Here is a 20,685-nt window from a genome sequence, read left to right as displayed (position 1 = left end):
GGAAGGCTGTCTTCCAGGATAGGTACAAAAGTGAACAGGTGGCTAGTGGTTCGAATGGAGGACCTGTGAGCTTGGAGAGAACCAGGTTGAGGTCCCACGTCGGGACGGGCTGACGTTGTTGTGGGTACATCCGGTCTAAGCCCTTGAGGAATCTAACGACCATCGGGTTAGAGAATACCGAGGACGCGAGTTCCCCTGGGTGAAAGGCCGATATGGCGGCCAGGTGAACTCTGATTGAAGATATCGCCAACCCCTGCTGTTTTAGGGAGAGGAGATATTCCAAAATGAGAGGAATGGGTGCCTGCAACGGGGACGTGGCTCGTTGTTCGCACCAACAGGAGAACCGCTTCCACTTGGCCAGGTACGCGGTGCGTGTTGAGGGCTTCCTACTGCTCAGCAGAATCTGTTGGACAGAGTGCGAGCATTGCTGCTCTGCCTGGGTGAACCATGGAGCAGCCACGCCGTGAGGTGGAGTGATTGCAGGTCGGGGTGACGCAGCCGGCCGTGGTCCTGGGAGATGAGATCCGGATATAATGGAAGCGGGATCGGTGTCTGAACCGAGAGTTCTAACAGTGTGGTGTACCAATGTTGTCTCGGCCACGCTGGAGCGATCAGGATTACCAGTGCCTGGTCTCTGCGCAATTTGAGCAGTACCTTGTGGACCAGAGGAAACGGAGGGAAGGCATAAAACAGGTGGTCTTTCCAGGGAAGGAGAAACGCATCCGAGAGGGAGCCCGGAGCTCGACCTTGTAGGGAGCAGAACACGTGGCACTTCCTGTTGTCTCGAGATGCAAACAGGTCTATCTGGGGAAACCCCCACCTCTGGAAGATGGAACGTATGATGTCCGGACGGATAGACCACTCGTGCGTCCGGAAGGACCTGCTGAGTCGGTCCGCTAGAGTGTTCTGGACTCCAGGGAGGAAGGATGCCGTGAGATGGATTGAGTGGGCGATGCAGAAGTCCCACAGGCGAATGGCCTCTTGGCATAGAATTGACGAACGTGCTCCTCCTTGCTTGTTGATGTAAAACATGGCCGTGGTGTTGTCGATGAGAACTAACACACAACGGCCACGTAGGAGATTGAGAAATGCTTGGCACGCCAGGCGCACCGCCATCAGTTCCCGAACATTGATGTGCAGGGCTAACTGGGGTGCAGTCCACAGTCCCTGGGTATGGTGTTCGTTGAGATGGGCGCCCCAACCCAGAGATGAAGCGTCTGTGACCAGGTGCAGAGAGGGCTGTGGGGTGTGAAAAGGCATCCCCTCGCAGACCACATTGTGATCTAGCCACCAGGTGAGGGAGGTCAGGACCGAGTTCGGGACCGTGACCACCATGTTCAGGCTGTCCCGATGTGGACGGTATATTGATGACACCCAGGTCTGGAGTGGGCGAAGCCGAAGTCTGGCATGCCTGGTTACGTACGTGCAGGAAGCCATGTGACCCAGCAGGGTAAGGCACGACCTCACCGTGGTAGTTGGGAAGGCCTGTAGCCCTTGAATGAGGCTCGTGATGGTGCCAAAGCGGTTGTCTGGCAGGATGGCTTGTGCACGTCTGGAGTCTAGAACTGCGCCAATGAAATCTATTCTCTGGGTAGGGTCTAGAGTGGATTTGTCCTTGTTGAGTAGGATGCCCAACTCGTTGAATGTGTGCACAATCTTGTGGACGTGAGCTTGAACTTGCTCTTTGGTGCGACCGCGTACCAGCCAGTCGTCTAGGTACGGGAACACCTGTATCCCTTGCCGACGAAGGTACGCTGCCACGACAGCCATACATTTCGTGAACACTCTTGGGGCCGAGGATAGGCCGAAGGGAAGGACTGCAAATTGGTAGTGCACCGTGTTTACCACGAATCGCAGGAAGCGTCTGTGAGGTGGGTAAATTGAGATGTGAAAGTATGCGTCTTTCATGTCGAGGGCGGCGAACCAGTCTCCAGGATCGAGGGAAGGGATAATGGCCCCCAAAGAGACCATGCGGAACTTCAACTTTACTACGAATTTGTTGAGTCCGCGCAAGTCCAAGATGGGCCGTAGACCTCCTTTGGACTTGGGGATCAGGAAGTAACGGGAATAAAATCCCCTGCTCCTTAACTCTATCGGAACCTCCTCTATGGCCCCCATGGCCAGGAGCGTAGAAACCTCCTGTATAAGAAGTTGCTCGTGAGAAGGGTCCCTGAAGAGGGACAGGGAAGGGGGGTGGGAGGGGGGGATAGAAGAAAACTGGATAGCGTATCCCCTCTCCACCGTGCGGAGGACCCAACGGTCCGAAGTTATAAGGGACCAAGCACGGTGGAAGTGGGAGAGACGATCCCGAAAGGAGGGGGCTGGATCCTGGGGGATGACTGGGGCGCCGTCCTCGACCGCACCTTCAAAAGTTCTGTCTGGGGCCTGAAGGTGGTCTAGGTGGCCCCTGGTTCTGGCCGGGTTGAGGGCCGGTCCACCTTCTCCTACCACCTCGCCCTCGCCTCCGGGCCGAGTCTTGTCTCTGACGAGGCGGGGGGGGTTAGAAGCGCTGAGGCTGCGGCCTAAAAGGTCTGCGCTGAGGGCCCGCAACATGCATCCCCAGGGAGCGCATGATTGTTCTCGAGTCCTTGAGGCTCTGTAGGCGAGAGTCCGTCTTGTCCGAGAACAATCCATGTCCCTCAAAGGGCAGATCCTGTAGGGTTTGCTGCAGCTCCGGAGGCAAACCCGAAACTTGAAGCCAGGAGATCCTCCGCATAGCGATACCCGAAGCCAGGGTCCTCGCAGCCGAGTCTGCTATGTCCAAGGAGGCCTGCAAGGAGGTCCGAGCCACCTTCTTACCCTCCTCTACCATGGCTCCAAATTCTTCCCTGGACTCTTGGGGAATCAACTCCTTAAACTTCCCCATAGAGTTCCAGGAGTTAAAATTGTAGCGGCTCAGTAGCGCCTGTTGGTTCGCCGCTCTAAGTTGCAGCCCTCCGGCTGAGTAAACCTTACGGCCAAACAAATCGAGCCGCTTAGCCTCTTTTGATTTAGGCGCTGCAGCCTGCTGGCCGTGGCGCTCTCGTGCGTTCACTGATGCCACCACCAGTGAACACGGTTGGGGGTGGGTATACAAGTACCCGTAGTCCTTAGACGGGACAAAGTATTTCCTTTCCACCCCTCTCGCTGTGGGTGGGATAGAGGCAGGAGTTTGCCATATCGTATCCGCATTAGTTTGTATCGTGCGGATCAGGGGTAACGCCACCCTCGATGGGGCATCCGCTCCGAGGATGTTCACGATAGGATCCTGCACTTCCACTATCTCCTCCGCCTGCAGGTCCATATTACGGGCCATCCTACGCAGGAGATCCTGGTGAGCCCGAAGATCTATCGGGGGGGGGACCTGTACATGAAGTGCCCGCCACTGCCTCATCCGGAGAGGAGGAGGAAGATGCCTCCGGTGGTACTGGATCCAGGGGGGGGTCCTGATCCCCCTGCTCTTGGGTCGGAGCATCACCTGTACTTGGGACTATGGTGTCAGGTGGCGTGGACACGGAAGCCTCCATACCTCCTGGCGGAGGCCGAGAGATGGTGGATTCTGGGGCCCTTCTAACCGAGTGACCCGAGCGAGAGGTCGATGGTATTGGAGCCCCTTGCTCCTGGTGGTACGCCCACGGGGTCCAAAACGACCAGTGAGATGGGCCATGAGAGTGGTCCTCTGCCATCTCCTGCCAATGGCCCAAGTTCCGTTCCTCGGCTTGCCCTTGAGGGGGGTATGCCGATCTCGACAGGTCCTCCGAGGAGCGAGACACCGATCTTGACGGCCATGGCGGTGCCGAGAGAGACGAAACGATCCCCGTGGGCTGCGGTGCCGTATGGTACCGGTCCAGAGATGATCTATCTCTGCGCGGTGCCGGTGAACGGTGCCGGGACCGCGATCGGTGCCGATGACCTCGTCGGTGCCGGGAGCCGGATCTGGACCTCGACGAGGACCTGGAGTATGCCCGGTGCCGGGAGCGGCCTCTCGATGTCGAACGTCGACCGTAGCGGTGCCGAGAACTACGTCTCGACGTTGATCGGTGCCGACGATCATAGCGGTGCCGAGACGTAGAACGGTGCCGCGACGAAGATCTTGGCCGCGAGTACGACCGGTGCCGAGGTGATATTCGGTGCTGGGACTGCGAGCGGCGTGGAGACCTGCTTCGGGACCTGGACCGGTGCCGAGGTTCCAGCCCTTGCGATGGAGGGCGCATCAGGGCAGATTTCCCCCTTGACTGGACCGGGCGAGTCAACTGTGCCGTCGGTGCCAGTGGTTGAGGCGGTGCCGGCTCTGTGAGAGCTATCAAGTCTCTCGCCGCCACGAAGGTCTCCGGAGTCGACGGGAGTTGTATTACCGCCGGTCTCGGTGGAGACGCTATCTGCACCGGACTCAACGGCCTCGGTGCCGGAGTCGACAGTGCTGGAGGCACCTGTTTCCGGTGCTCCGCCGGCGCACTCGGCTCTACCCCCGGCACTGGGGGAGCCGGCGTCTTCGGCACAGAGGTCCCCGTCTTATGGGCTTTTTTATGCCCCGGGGATAACGACCTGCGTCGAGGTATCTGCTGCGGTGCCGACGAGGTCCGGTGCCGGGGAGGTTTGTCCGACACCACCCGCGCTGTCGGCATTGCCGGTGCTGCTGGGGCACTGCGCACCGAGGCGCTAGGCGCCGGGGCCTGGCTCGCAGAGGGAGTGTCCGGGGTAAGTGCCGCCTCCATCAGGAGTTGCCGGAGCCGAAAGTCCCGCTCTTTCTTGGTCCTTGGTCTGAAGGCCTTACAGATCTTGCACTTATCTGTTTGGTGGGACTCTCCCAGGCACTTCAGACAGGAGTCGTGCGGGTCGCTCGTGGGCATAGGTTTAGCGCAGGAGGCGCACTGCTTGAAGCCGGGAGCTTTGGGCATGAGCCCGGGCCCGCGGCCGGGGGAGAAAGGGGGAGACGACCCCCTTAGTCCCCTGGACTATTATAACAACTATAACAACTTTGAAACTACTAACTATTTAACTACAAACGCTAGAACTATAACTATAACTATAACTACAACTGTGAACAACAAACAAAGCTAGGGAGAGTGGAGGACAGCTATGCCGCGCTCCACAGTTCCAACGACCGTCAGGGGCGGTAAGAAGGAACTGAGGGGGCGCCGGGTCGGCTGGGGTATATATTCAGCGCCATGAAGGCGCCACTCTAGGGGGCTCCACAGCCGACCCGCCGGTGTTGCTAGGGTAGAAAATCTTCCGACGATCGTGCACGCGGCGCGCGCACACCTAATGGAATGGATATGAGCAAGCACTCGAAGAAGAACTACTGCTTTTACATACAGTGAGACAGAGAAATACATGTAATATCATTCTTGAACCAACAAAGGATACTGTAAGCCTAGTAGCAGTAATTTTCTTATCAGATTTTTTCAGTTGACAGTTGTATTATGAGAGCAACTACAGCCATCATTTGTTTTAGACTATCTAGTCAAATGGGAAACTTTTATGAACATGATCAGTAAGAAATACCATATTAAATTCTAGAGGTTGGATTCAAACTACACAATTCTTCCCACCACCATTCCCTGGAACACCTGAAAAATAAATTTACTGGCTTTTTCTTCTTTCTTTACAAATAAAGTTAAAGCTAGCTCTATGGTCTTTGATTTTAAAGACTATCCAGGGATATCAGTGGAAAAAGATCTTGAATAATGAAATACTATGCATTAAATCCAAATCAGAGAAAAGAGCCAAGGCCATATCAGATGTTCTAGTGACTCAAAAGGACATAACCTTGCTAACTCTTATTCATCCTAGCAGCTCTTACTCAAGTATGCCAATGGCACCATTCATGTTAGTAAGGGCTACTAACACAATTGAAGGTTTGCATACTAGAAGCCATAGCCATCAATTGAATATGTTTTCTAGTGTTTGTTTTCTAGAAAACAAATGTTTTCTGTTATCAAATAATTTCTGAGTAGAACTCTACAGCTTAGAGGAAAAGTGTTAAGTTTCCTCAGGAAAAGTTAATAGACTGAACTCTTCTTCTGGGATGAACATTTCAGATCACCCAATTTAATCATTTTAGAAAATGTTTGTTCTTTCCTGTTTTTAATTTATATTTTTTCCCCAAGTGGAAACAAGCCAGGTGTAATAGTCACCCTTTGTGAAATCCTGCCCCAGTGAAGTTTTCCATTGACTTCAATGGGGACAGGGTTTAATGCATTGTCTTTCTGGGGTTATTTTGGACTACAGCAGAAAAGTCAACTTTGGAGGAAGCAACAATACTGAAAGGTATCTACCAAAATTTCTCTCTCCCGCCTCACAAATAATGGCTGTAATTCTGCAGCCTCCCCCCCACTTAATTTTATGCATTTGCGTAGTCCCATTGTAATCAGTGTGACTATTCATGTAAATTTAAAAACATGTATTTGTTAATTGAGCTGTGCTGTAGGATACTAATATTGGCTCTGATCCTGCACTGAACTCTATAGTCAGATCATTACACTGTTCCCTTTACTGAAAAAATGGAGTGTCAGTAGAAGAAGAGAAATTAATGACATAATGCTTGGCCGATGTCATTGTTAAGATGTTCCTGCTACATAATAAATCATTGCTTTTCATGTTCTAACTCAGGAGTAGCAGTTCCACTTATTCAGCAGAAACCTAAGGACTGCCCCCTTTTGTTATCTTGGGTAAAAACACTGGCACAACATTGAGGTGTTGCCCATTGTTGCCATATTGAGATGTTGCATAGCAAGGATGAGGACGAAATGTCATTGCGTCCTCAAAGACCATCACAATGAAATGACTTTCTGTGAGCTACCATAGTCTTGTACAGCAGATTTATGTAAAAACTATGATAGTCACCTGAAATTCAAAACCAATGGCAACCTTGATGTGAGCCAATAGACATTTTAAACTCTGGCTCACTCTGATTTTTACATCTGGATGATCAGAGGAGGAGTAACTTAAAACAGGCACTGATCTCTTGCACCAAGCAAACGTGCACATCATTTACTAGGCAGGCAATTTGAGAGTCCAAACATGCAGGGCCAGTTGGCTTGAAACCCCTTGCGGCTCTTGAAGCTACAGGTGCACTTTGCTAATCACCAGGTCACTTATTCACAAGCCAAGTCTCCCAGGCTGAGTCCTCACTGCCCTATTTCACCAGATGCAGCAGTTGGAGCTTTGAGATATCATGTGACCCACTCCAGACCCTTTCTCCCATCCCAGATTATGACAAAAACATCCTATTTTAAAAGGACTGGTTAAGAGGCTCCCGTCCCCTAACATGGAGAGAACATCATAGATGCTTTACATTATTAAACAAAAAACTGAGCTCAACATGCAATACCGTCTCTCCAATACAAAGCATTCTTGTGTGAGTGGCTTGATAGAAATTGATTGGCAGTGGCAATTATGAAGGATTAGCTAATGACCTTGTGAAGGTTAATGTCAGCCTTAAGCAAGTCAATTGATGAGCTCTTTCTGAGCACTTTGTGTGTGCGTTTATGTGTGTGAAAACTATCTATCTGTCTAGGGGAGACATGAGAGGGGAGAGTTTTGAGAATCTGGAGTTTTAAAATCTGGAAGCACCAGCCACTGACAAGAAATTGCAGATGGTGGGCTACTGCAGCACAATATCCTTTTTAAGCCAAGGGACTATTCGGTGGGTTCCTTTCTTACCTGGTAGGCTTCATCCTGCAGCTTTTGTTTCAGATATTCCTCCATCTTGAGCTCATTTTCCAGCTGGCGGACAGAGTCATTTTCATAGTTCTCATCATCTGCTCTAACGTAGGGGTCTCCATCTTCTGTAACCCTAAAGACAATTATTAATAAATAGCCTCCTAAGACGAATTACATTCAATGTTAAAAGAACTTCCCTATTTTAATGAAAACTGAGAGGAAAGCAGGATCTGTGTTTTCAACTCCAGGTACATTTTCTTGAAGTTATTTTTATTTTTGCAGCTCTTCCTCAAGTCCCATTTCTGCAGTGATTTAGGACCCATGAAAGACATTAAGGGACATGCCCTACTAAATGTGCATTTACAGTCCAATCATGCTTCTATTGAAGTCAATGACAAAAATTCTCAAAAGCTTCCTTGAGAGTAAGATTTGGCTCTAAGGATCTGATCCAAAGCCTACTGGAGTCAATGGAAAGACTCCCATTGACTTCAGTCGATTTTGGATCGGGCCCTAAATTAGAGTTCATTGAAAAGTTTCTGATGAAACATGCCATTTCATTGACACCAAAACATTTCTTGAAGACATACTGATTTCAAAGAAGGTTTAGATGGGATGGGTGAGACAGAGAAAGAGACTCTTTTGATCTGAAAATGGAAGTTTCAATACAACTCTAACTTGTGAAAACCTTTGAAAGGCTTTGTTTTCATTCCACATTGCAACAAAAACAAATGTTGAAACCTTGAAAGTTGTCGTAAAACAGAATTGTCATCTTTTAGCCAGCTCTAGGTTAAATCATTAAAATTTGCCAGCCGTACTCTAGCAAAACTTCACAAATAAAAAGGCTCAGCTGCTGAATTTCCTTATGGAAATCCAGTAAGGTCACTTCTTATTATGGGCTCACAAAAGTCTCGGATTGGAATCAAGAGTATCAACTGATCACTTCTTGCCCCGACTCCTTTAGCTTAGAGAGCTCATTATTATTGTATAGGCAAAGAGCCTCCCCCTGGTTAGATTTAGTTATATTACTGTGTGGAAATATGTAGATGCACATTCTTATCATAATTTCAATACAAAATGAATTAAAAAAATAGAGAAGGTACCCACATGTCACTGCGAATGGTGCCAGTGGCAGCTGCACTGTGAATATATCCTGGCTTCCGGGCATGGATTTGTGCAAGGAAAGCCTTTTCAGAAGTCGGTGATGGAACAAGATCATCAAAATGAGTCCGTCCAAACTCAGACTCCACATTACTCTCCGTCTCGCTGCCCATCTCTGTGAGCCACAAAAGGTGATTATGGCTACATTTAATTTTCACATGTGCTAGTAGGCTTGGTTCATTTATCTAAATAGTCTCCTGTTTCTCCAAGTTAGAATTCCAGTATCTCTCAATTGTGAATACACCCGTATGTTTCAGGCAACATCAGGGCCGGTGCATCCACTAGGCAAACTAAGCAGCCGCCTAGGGCGCCAAGATTTGAGGGCGCCAAAAAGCGGTGCCCAAAATGTCTGGGATGCTCACCCGGCGTCAGCTAAATGTGCAAACCTCTTCCCGCCACTGTGCGAGGGGGCGCTGCAGCTTTGAGCAGCGCCGGCCGGCCGGGAAGTGATGTCATTCCTCCTCCGGCCTCCGGGGGTGCTGCGCTGCTCCCTGCTGCTCTGGCTCTTTCCCAGGGCCCCGCCCCTGCTCAGCCCCACCCTGCCCCCAGTCCCCTGAGCTCTGCAGTAGGGCCAGGGCTGCAGTCACCGGCGGCAGGAAGTACAGAGACCTGGCCCCAGCCACGCCGCCAGTGAGTGCTGGGGGGTGGTTCCACCCTGCCCCCCAAGCCAGCCCCGACCCCTTGGAGGCCTACCCCCCCCACAGAAGCCGGGCTCCCTTCCCCCCTGCTGCCGCCTCCCCATAGAGGCCTGGGGCACCCCCCCATCCTGCGGGGTGGGGGGAGGGCTGCGTAGGGCCCCAGAATATCTAGGGATGGCCCTGGTACCTGCCACCCTGCCTGCAGCCAGCCCCGCACCTCCTGCCCTGCCTGCAGCCAGCCCCGCACCCCCACCTCCATCCAACCCCTGCAGCACCCCCCTCCCCGAAGCCAGCCAGCCCCATACCTCCCGTCTCCAGCCAACCCCACACCCCATCTCCAACCAGCTCCGCATCCCCTGCCCTGCCCGAAGCCAGCCAGCCCTACACCCCCGCCGTCTCCAGCCAACCCCTGCCGCACCCCCCTGCCCCAGGCCAGCCAGCCCCACACCCTGTCAGGTTATTTATTTATTTTCATTAAATATGTAGTCTAAATAATGAAATTAATAATTTTTCAAGCCGAATATGTATTAATTCTAATGAACAATGCCATATTATGCAGTATTCATTTTTGAAAGTTTATAATAAGCAATGCTCCGCAGGGAGGGGTGGGGGTGGGAGGTGCAAGGTGGAAGTTTCACGTAGGGCGCAAAAATATTCTTGCACCGGCCCTGGGCAACATGGATGCTGTGGCCATATGTTCTCTCTCTATTTACAGCGCCACCTCTTGTTTCTGTGGCGATACAGCATAATAGAGCCTCTACAGACATTTGCATATGTTGCTAAAAAGGACACCACAGAATATGCCATTTGGCACAGCTAGAAATCTAGACTCAGGAGAACTTGAATATTGCACATCAGGATACAGGTGCATTGTTGTGCTACTGACACCTTTTTAAAAATAATTACATATGATAGTATTTACAGATGCACCAAAATGTTATATTCTGAAAAAAAATTCTAAGCTTTAATTGCACCTGGATGTCTGTAGCTTTCAAAATTACCACTTTTAGGTTTTCTTTCCATAAAATACAAAAATATCCAGAACTCCATATAGGTGTTTTTTCCTCAGCTCCCTTTTATTTATTTTTAAATATATGTTAAATGACTGTACAGTGATCATGCTCTTAAGCCTCACGCACCTGAGTTTAGCTCTTTCACCAGAGAAGACATGGTATTGGTAATTGAATCTGCTGCCACTAGTAAGTCATTTCTTAAATTTCGCCTTGTGCCTGAGGCAGGAAAAAGAAAAAAAACACAAAGCTAAGATTTTTCTCAAAGGACAAATTATGGCTTCGTGTATGAAGTAGTTTTAACCTTATACTAAGTTGCCAACATAATAATTTCAAGGAGTCAAGTCCTTCCAAAGGGACACATGCAAAACTGATATGCAGAACAGCTTCGTTTTCTTACACTGCATGCAGCAGCAGCTCAACATCATGCTTCATTTATTCACAATGCCAGAAACTTGGAAGTTATTAATTACAATCAAACTCACATTTGTGTGGTGACTCTAGGAAACCAGGGCTAATAGATGAAATGTCTGGGGGAAGTGGACTGAAGTTATTTCTCCCTAAGTTTCCATGCCTCTGTTTAATGACTCTTATTGTATAAATATGGTCATCGTTGAAGAAACATGGTTGATTTCATTAGGCCTTATATGGATTTTCCTTTCCCACTCCTTCATGGTATCTTTTGGAGCTCAGGAGTCTGCTTGTATTTTCCATAACTGACTCCCATTAAAAAAAAACCAACAATCCAGCAGGATCAGTGGAACTGGAAGGCGGGGGGGGGGAAGAGAACAGTGGGAGCCAGCATGGAAATATCGGTGGGGATTCTGTCCCCCCCCCCCCAACTCCTGCACACCTGGGGATGGAGGTGAGAGGGGGACTCAGAGGGGATACAGCAGCTGCTGAGCAGGTAGGAACCACCAGGACCCCAGTTCCCTTCCTGGACCTGGCTGCGTCCCAGCCAAGACTGAGTAGCCCCCTTTGCTCCCTTCTCCTACTCCCCACTCACAGCAAACTTCTGTCTACCCTGAAAGCCGCTACCCCCCTCCATCAACACCCCTGTGCTGCTGTGACCCTCTTTCCAATAAAGGAGGGTCTAGATGTTGTTTCCTGCAGAACTCCTCAGTACTGCCTTAAGCATCAATCAGGGAAGGTTATTAGAGAGCAAAGTGCAATACTTCAGCCTCAGGGCTGACATGGCTGGTATAGTGTGCTCCCAGCCTATGCTATCACAGAGTCCCAAACTCATATCCTAGTGTAGTTGAACAAACTATATATAAATAGAAGCAATCCTTAAAATCCTAGCTAACTTCAGAGGGGATGATGCATAGAAACTAGCAGGATTTAGCATCTGGAATGTCTTTTAAACTGACAGCCCTTAAAATTGTTGATCTCAAGTCATAAATTCTCCTGAAGAAAATGACTGCAGGAAAGTAACTCAAAGCCTGTCTCTCTCTCTCTCTCTCTCACACACACACACATTTCTGAGAAGAGTTGTAATGCCTTCTCAGCTTCACATCTATACAGCCTTTTACATCTATTCTCTAAGAGGAGAAAATATAGAAGAGCTAGTGCTCTACTCCATGGAGTGCCTTCACTATGGGCAACTTAAAAGAACTCTGACAGTACAACGGTTTGCTTAAAAACTGCCCAGATTTGCCGTATACAGCTAGAATAAGATAAATACTGAGTATAAATTCTGTATATACCAAAGGTGGTTGTTTTTAAGTGTGATCACTATACATATGAGAATATACTTTTACATTGCCATATCACTAGCAGAACACATTGCTGTAACTAAAAGCAGTTGCCTGAGGCAGCCCATGTATTTTATTGTAGCTACTAAATTATCTCTCTTTGTCCAAGTTCTGAAAGAAACCACTCTTTAAGAGAGTGGTCTATGTCTGTATGTCTTCCTCATTTTTTTTTTAGGCTGAAAGTGGAAAATTTCACACTGTGTGTTCATTTCTCACAGAATACACGTTGAGCAACCTGGTGCCATGGGACAAGGAACAATCCTCTAGCTGGACAGGGTTTAACATGAGAATTAACTAGTTCTTTAAAGGGAAAACCTTGATTGCACTTAGGGCTCAATCTTGTCATCAAATTCATAGATGCAATTCCCACGGAAACGAATGGAAGTTGCAAGGGTGGGCAGAATTGAGCCCAGGAGGGCAAATTATGTTCTCAGTTACAGCAGGGTATATCCTGGGGGACTCCACTGACATTCCAATTTGCAATGGTGTAATTGAGAGCAAAATTTGGCCCTTTGTGTTCAAGGAAAAGAAATAAGGAAATTGCAGGGATGCAAGCATTTGGGAAAGAGAATAATTCCCTGGGCGGAGGGATATTTCCATGTTCAGGTCACACAAACTATTTACTTTCTTTTATATTTTGCCTATTATTTAATCTGTGATTTTAGAACTTCAAAGCAAACAATCAGTGAGCAAAGGATGGACCTGCCATCCTTTTGCAATGTGATGAACAGCACGGAAGGAGAATGAAAAGTGCACCACAGCTGATGGCAGTGCTCTGGTAAACATCATTAGACACAATGGAAAAGTCCATCAGTTCTTAGGAGAAGCAGCACAATACTCCCTCCCTCTCACATCACTCTCCCATCCCCCCAAAGCCCAGCTTGTTGAACCAACTTGCAATGGTCAATAATAAGTCTTTATTTTATGGCAAACAGATTGAGTTGCAATGGATAGAGCACTGGAATAGGACTCAGGGGATCTGGGTTCTGTTCCTGGCTCGGTCACTGAACAGCTGGATAACCTTGTGCAAGTCACTTCTCCTCCCTGTGCCTTAGTTCCCCACCTGACACTTGCATATGCTCTCTGAGTAACTAATAATAACTTAACAATGCAACTTACTTTGCGCAAAAGCTTCTTGCACATCTCCTCCCACGCCCGTCAGAGAGTCCTGAGGTGTATGGGTTGGGGTGGAGCAGGCAGACGCAGACCTGATTGGCATAGGAATAGGTCGGCTGATAGTGTGACTGGGTGAAGATCGAGGGGAGCCTGCTCCTTGAGTCTGGAAAATAAGAACAAGTGGTTAAATAGGTCTTTACAAGAGAAAATACTCAGCAATCGTCATCTTCATTCCATTCCTTAGCTTGGCTGAGTGACACCTCAGTTGGTATCATGCAGTTATGCAGAAAAATAGGGTAATATTAAGTCAGTTGATGGAAATCTATTGCACCCAACTTCTTGTTAGGAAACAGCTATGGCAACCCATGGTAAAGATGTAGTATGTAGGAAAGATAGATTAGAAGGTGATCCTGAAACATGGCAGGCTGGGTTGGATATAAAGATTTAAAGAAGATATTTCTTGTCTTTACATCTAAGGTCTGGGACTTTTTTCCGTGAAAGAATTAAGAGTGTTGGCAATATTCAGACATTCTTAGGAAGATAACTCTTGCAGTCTATAGGAAGTGGAGGGATGCTGGCACTAAGACAACTTTCAGTCTGGGTAAGGCGTTGAAGCTACTCCTGGGGGTGTAATATTTCCATGTTATCTAATCAAGTTTGTGCTCTTACACCTCAACCACTGTTACAAGAAGGCATCCATGCAATCAAGTTTTGGAATGTAAATTAAACCTATTAGTGAAATAAAATCTTACCCTCCTAACAAATAGTACAGATTTGTGCTTTTCTTCTTGGTTTGTGAGCTATTTAGCCACCACTAAATCATTCACTATCAAATTGTTCACTCCACAGGATATACTCAGCCTCTCCCAAAGTACTGTTCAGATAGGCAATTTAAATTCCTGTTATGGGTCCAGTGGATGGAAGTTAAAATGTTTTAACACCAGTCATATAAAATGTCATGCTGTTAGCACCTGAGAGTTAGTATCATTTAACTGAAATTCAAGCATACGTTGAAGAACAATAATTTTAAAAAGTGGAGCTGTGTGAGTGATACCAGGAGACACACCGTGAATTAATGCACCTTTCCTTTACTGCCTGACAGTTCCTGGGAATATATGTCAACATAAGAAAAGCAACCAAACAAACCACACACTATTTAGCATGATTAGGAATTGGAGTTCATCAGAGGCCTCTGACTAAGATAACATGAGTGCCACTAAACAGGAACCAGTGCTCATGTGTGTTAGTTTTCAGTGAAAAATTACATTATCTCTAGTGAGATTTCCCCACCCTCAATTGTTACCAGCAGTAACAATCAATTAAAAAAATTTCAGTTGGATTCCTTAGCCCCTTCAGTGCCACATGCCTTCAATGTTCTGGTGACTGTTTCCTCAGAGATGAGGATCAGATATTGCTAACTGCATGCCAAAAAAGGCAGCAACAACCATTTATAAAATTGGTCTACTTTTCTTTTTCTAGATTTGTAAGCCAACTTTTGTTTTATAGATTTTGGCCCTAACCATGCCTACCTCGCACCTACTGAAATAGGTCTGATCAGAAGAGAAGCAGCATTGTTATTGCCGGTTAACCTCCAACAAATTGATCAGGATACTTTTTTTTAAAGGGACACTGCCACTGCTGAAAAATAATGCTATGGAAGTTGATACTACAATAAGCTTGGCAGAAGAAGTTACCTGAGAGGTTTGAAGCAGGACTTTCAAGGGAAAGTTACCTTTATGTGAGACACTCATTTCTGATAAGAGATGGCTAGTATAATTTTAATATTTTTTTTCAGAGAGAAAACTTTTAGGACACTTAAATAATAGCGAGGGGAAATTTGAACACATAGGGACCAATGCTCTCCTGCTTTCTGGCCCCTTCTGTCTCATTCTTGTAGTGCAAAGGGATGCAAAAATAGCTGGATCTGGCCAGCTGAGAATTCTGCCAGACCAGGACAGTTTTCAGCTGGTGCAGACTTGGCATAACCAGTCCCCTGGGGACTGTTACCAGCTAGCAGAATTTAGAGTAGCCTGGTGGTTCTCTAAACTCCACTGGGGCCATACCCAGAGCAGATCGGACAAAACACCAGAGAGCAGCAAACTGCCTCCCTGTTGTCTCCACTCCACCCATGCACTCTGAATTGGACACTGCAAAGTAGTATTTGTGGGCCTGTACTTACGCAGAACACCCCGTGCTCCAAATGAGGGGATATACGGGATATATAGCAAGCCCACTGCCACTCAGTTCCTTCTCAGCATGAAGCCAGAGACTCCACAGCAGAGGGGAAGGAGGGCAAGAGGTGAAGCACCCATAAGGACAAAAGCATCATGAATAACTCAAGTTACTGTAAGGTAAGTAACCCCTCCTCCTTCTTCGAGCACATGTCCCTGTGGGTGCTCTACCATAGGAGACTTCCAAGCAGTAATTCACAGAGGAAGTGGGTACTGGGGAGGTAAATCAAGACACCGTTTGCAGAACTGCATCAGCAGAGGAAGTGTCATCTCCGGAAGCTGGTAAGATGGCATAATGCTTGGCAAAGGTATGACTCAAAGACCAAATCACAGTCCTGCAGATTTCTGCTATAGGAATGTCTTTTAGTAGAGCCAGAGATGTGGATTGAGCTCTAGTGGAATGTGCTGTCACTGTGTATCCCAGTTCTTCCATAACAGTTCAAAATACAACCTGAATCTCACTTTGACACATGCTGCATAGAAACAGGTTGGCCCTTCATTCTTTCTGAAAATGATACTCCCAGAACACAGAGGATGTAACCTCCCCTGGAGCAAATCAGGTGATATTTGGAATTATTCGGGGTGGCAAAGAGATCTACTTGTGGTAGAGCCCAGGTCTGACAGATGCTGTGAAAGACAGAGTCTTTGAGCTACCATTCATGGTTTGCCAGAAGCATCTGCTCAGGGAGTCTGCAATTGTATTCTGAAGGCCTGGCAGATTGACCGCTGATACGTCTATTCAATGGGAAACGCACCAGTTCCAGAGTCTTAGTGACTCTGCACATATGGGTGGTACTGGTGGCTGCCTGTAATTTCCTTTTGGCATCCTATAAAATTGGTCATCAAACTGACTCCAAGGATGCCATTGGGAGGGATAGTGAATGGGTCCCTACTAGTCATAGTCCCTGGGACTGGCAGATTCTCTAGAATCCTCCTCAGTAGAGGGAGTCCTGGGAGCTGGATGGTACGGTACTGGGATGGATTCCTGTACCGAGATCTCAGAGTCTGATAATTTGTTTCCTGAGCTAAGTACCTGAAGCATCATGACCAGCTAAGTGCCTGAGGTATCATGACCAGTGAGGGGGTCAGGTTTCAAGTGCAGGTGCCTTGGGAGTACCACTGAGGGGGCTCTGACAGATCTATACTACAATGGAGATTCAGGCTCCTCTGAAACGATGAGAGCTTCAGATGACAGAAACCTGGAAGGAGCCGGAGGGCTGTGATAGCCTATAGTCAAGGCTTGAGTCGCTACCGGAGGTGAAATTGTGGATCAGTGAGATGGAGACTGCTGCAGGACTGAAGCAAGGTCCTGTCTTACTTCAGAGCTTGAGTAAGCAGTCAGTACCGAGGGATGCACAGTGGCCCTATGTGTATCATGGTGCCATGGAGGATCAGGCCATGCCGCTGCATTAGATTGTCCGATAGAGTGCTTATCCAGATGAGGCTTCTCACATGGTATCGACACTTTGGTGCCAGACTAAGCTGGAGCCCCTTCAGTACTCTTTAAGGGATGGGAGGTCTCCCGAGTGTGGGTCTTTATGGGATGATCTACCCCTTTTCTTCATTTCTCTGGTGGGGTAGGTGTGCTTCTTCCTTTTTGAGGTCTTCATGTCCATGGTCACAAATGAAGCTGGATGGGTGACTGAAGTGGCCTGTGATGTTGAGGCCAATGAATAGGGGACTCCATTGGTGCTAGGAAACATTCCATTAAGAGGAGTTTTAGTTTAGCCTCCCTTTCTCTTTTGGACCTGCCTTTAAATCCCAGACAGATCTTGCACTTTGAGTCCCCCAAACTTGAATATCCATCACTGTGGTGAAAAGGCCTGTGGCAAGTCTGGCAGAATCTAAACACTGGGGTCTTAGGCATAACAAATTGTGCTCCAGCACAAACAAAGGTACAGAAGTAGAAGGTGGAAAACTCCTCCGGGAGCTCAAAAATAAAATAAAATAAATAACTAAGAAACAAAAATAATGAATAAAGATTTTCACAAGGTGAAAAAAAGGCGGGAAGCTGAAACAGCTAACAGCAAAGGCTCTGTCTTGAGCCACAGGTGGTCAAGAAAGAACTGAGTGGTGGCAGGCTCGTGCCTGCCTATATCCCCTTGTGTGGAGCACGGGGTGTTCTGCTCAGGAGCACTACTTTGCAATCTCTGATCAAGAGTGCATGCACATCCTATGGTGGAGCACTCATAGGGACATATACTCAAAGAAGAACTATACACTAGTGCTCAACATTTTTAAGTACATACTATAATCGCTATACTGATCTGGTATGCATGGTAAATAATGCACTGTTAACAGTAACTTTTATTTTCTGGAACAAGACCTTTGCAAGGCATGAGAAACTTTAGGTATTTGGGGTTCCCGTCTACTATGTAGATAAGATTTTTTTTCTTTTAACTATTTGGGTAATATTGGACAAAATCAACCCACAGAAAGTTAAACCCACAGAGACTGTATGATTTAAAAGATTGCAGCTATTTTTTATATTCTACGTCGCTAGATCAAATTCAGCCCAGATCCGTGGCAACTGAATGTTGTTACCATTGGATGTCTGTCTAGTGGCATATGTGAAATGCGGTTAGTGGTCTTAGTCTAGTTCGCAAGAGACAGATGGTAAATGTCTGAAAAACTATGCTTAAAACTGATGCTAAGTGACTGACTTGCTTGTAGTCTCAGCGTAAAGGCCAAGGACTGAACTTCTTTTAATCCCTAGTTAGACCCACAAGTTCAGGATTGAGGCATGTTGACAGGGGAGTTTGTGGAAAGCTGCCACTATCACTGAGGTGACAGAAGGCTTCAGCCTTCATTTGTTAGCTGATTGCAGCTGTCAGCATCCAAGTGCCTTTTATGAGACCTTCATGTACCCGATTTAGCTCATCATACTTAGATCAAAGTGGTAAGGATTTTAATTATCCCTTGTTAGACTGGAAAATGGTTTATGTTACCTAGTGTTATGCATAACTCAGTATAATACATTTGAAGTGAACACTGTTTTTATTGAATCTGTAGTCCATTGCTCCCTCTGCTGGAGCTGAAACTAGCTCACATAGCAGGAAAGTCTGCCCAGGAAAATAATACTGTTACATTATAACATGACAACTAGGAAAACAATACATATGTGATCACTTCATTACCCTTCTGGGAGGAAGCGTCATTGTGGCAATATAGAAATGGAAAGTACATAAGCCCTAGAAACTTATCTAGACCATTAATTCCAATTGAGTTACTCCAGGGATGAGTTTAGCCCTACATCTGTAAATAGCCTATGAAAGAGATCAAGGGGGAACATTTTATGGAAATGATGAGGCTAACAGCGGGAGTTTGCCTGGGAGCTGTCCGAGAGGAGGTACGCTAAGTGCTGCATTAGGGGGGCTGTGTTGGTGAGTATCTGAGTGTCTGCTGCTGGGACAGTTGGTCAGTTTGACCGTGTGCTTGATTGCTTGCTTGTTTGTTTGAAAAGTGTGAATTGGGAGTGCTTTGTTCCAGCTGGGCCTTGAGTGGGCCTGACTGGTATATAAGGGCAGTCAGCAGCGAACCAGCTGAGCGGCGAACAGCAGAGGCTAACAGCGGGAGTTTGCCTGGGAGTTCACTTGGGGAGAGCACACTGAGGCTTTCATCTGCAAGTTTCTCTGAGTAGTTCCTGCAACAGTTGAGGAAGCTCCTAAGAGGACGGTGATATGGAAGGTGAGCGATCAGCTGTTGTAACCTGCACAGGTTGTGCCATGTTTGTCTTTCTTCCGCAGGACAGAAGCGACTTTGTCTGTACAAAGTGCAAGCTGGTCTCCATATTGGAGGAGAAGGTTCGAGGGCTGGAGAAACAAGTATCGACTCTGCGTTGCATAAGGGAAAATGAAGATTTCCTGGACAGACGTCAGGAGATGCTTCTACGGCCACAATGTTCTGAAGATTCAGAGCAGGCGCAGCAGGGACAGAAGGATTGTGAGGAGGTTTGGCAGCATGTGACCTCCAGAAGGAGAAAGAGGAGCGTCCATGCACCAGCAATGGAGATACAGGTGAGCAATCGTTTCCATGTTCTCTCTACAGGTGCTAATGCGGAGAGTGGACTAGATGGCCCATCTGAGGGAAGGGAGCAGAAGGAGACTCCACCGATTGGAAGGCAAAAGATGCACTGTCCTAGGGATGGGGGTTCCACAACCACCACTCCCAAGAGGAGGAGGAGGGTGGTGGTGGTCGGGGACTCCCTCCTCAGGGGGACTGAGTCATCTATCTGCCGCCCTGACCGGGAAAACCGAGAGGTCTGCTGCTTGCCAGGAGCTAGGATACACGATGTGACGGAGAGACTGCCGAGACTCATCAAGCCCTCGGATCGCTACCCCTTCCTGCTTCTCCACGTGGGCACCAATGATACTGCCAAGAATGACCTTGAGCGGATCACTGCAGACTACGTGGCTCTGGGAAGAAGGATAAAGGAGTTTGAGGCGCAAGTGGTGTTCTCGTCCATCCTCCCTGTGCAAGGAAAAGGCCGGGGTAGAGACCGTCGAATCGTGGAAGTCAACGAATGGCTACGCAGGTGGTGTCGGAGAGAAGGCTTTGGATTCTTCGACCATGGGATGGTGTTCCAAGAAGAAGGAGTGCTAGGCAGAGACGGGCTCCACCTAACGAAGAGAGGGAAGAGCATCTTCGCCAGCAGGCTGGCTAACCTAGTGAGGAGGGCTTTAAACTAGGTTCACCGGGGGAAGGAGACCAAAGCCCTGAGGTAAGTGGGGAAATGGGATCCTGGGAGGAAACACAAGCAGGAGAGCGCAAGAGGGGAGGACTCCTGTCTCATGCTGAGAAAGAGGGACGATCATTGAGTTATCTTAAGTGCCTATACACAAATGCAAGAAGCCTGGGAAACAAGCAGGGAGAACTGGAAGTCCTGGCACAGTCAGGGAACTATGATGTGATTGGAATAACAGAAACTTGGTGGGATAACTCACATGACTGGAGTACTGTCATGGATGGATATAAACTGTTCAGGAAGGACAGGCAGGGCAGAAAAGGTGGGGGAGTTGCGTTGTATGTAAGAGAGGAGTATGACTGCTCAGAGCTCCGGTATGATACTGCAGAAAAACCTGAGAGTCTCTGGATAAAGTTGAGAAGTGGGAGCAACAAGGGTGATGTCGTGGTT

General features: G+C 47.9%; 1 protein-coding gene across 29 annotated transcripts in view; it reads right to left on the bottom strand.

Annotated features, from left to right (window-relative positions):
* The window catches only part of DTNA (dystrobrevin alpha), a 280,088-nt gene that overhangs the window by 12,286 nt on the left and 247,117 nt on the right, over positions 1-20,685 (bottom strand). For all 29 annotated transcript variants that reach the window (XM_034762854.1, XM_034762857.1, XM_034762866.1 and 26 more), the window contains 4 exons: positions 13,324-13,483; positions 10,580-10,669; positions 8,749-8,917; positions 7,645-7,777 (listed from right to left, as the gene is read on the bottom strand). In XM_034762854.1, the coding sequence (XP_034618745.1) occupies positions 7,645-7,777; positions 8,749-8,917; positions 10,580-10,669; positions 13,324-13,483 (552 nt within the window). The remainder of the gene's footprint in view (positions 1-7,644; positions 7,778-8,748; positions 8,918-10,579; positions 10,670-13,323; positions 13,484-20,685) is intronic.

This window comes from Trachemys scripta, chromosome 2, assembly GCF_013100865.1.
Source record: "Trachemys scripta elegans isolate TJP31775 chromosome 2, CAS_Tse_1.0, whole genome shotgun sequence".
Lineage (NCBI taxonomy): Eukaryota > Metazoa > Chordata > Testudines > Emydidae > Trachemys > Trachemys scripta.
This window is presented reverse-complemented; position numbering and strand designations above follow the sequence as displayed.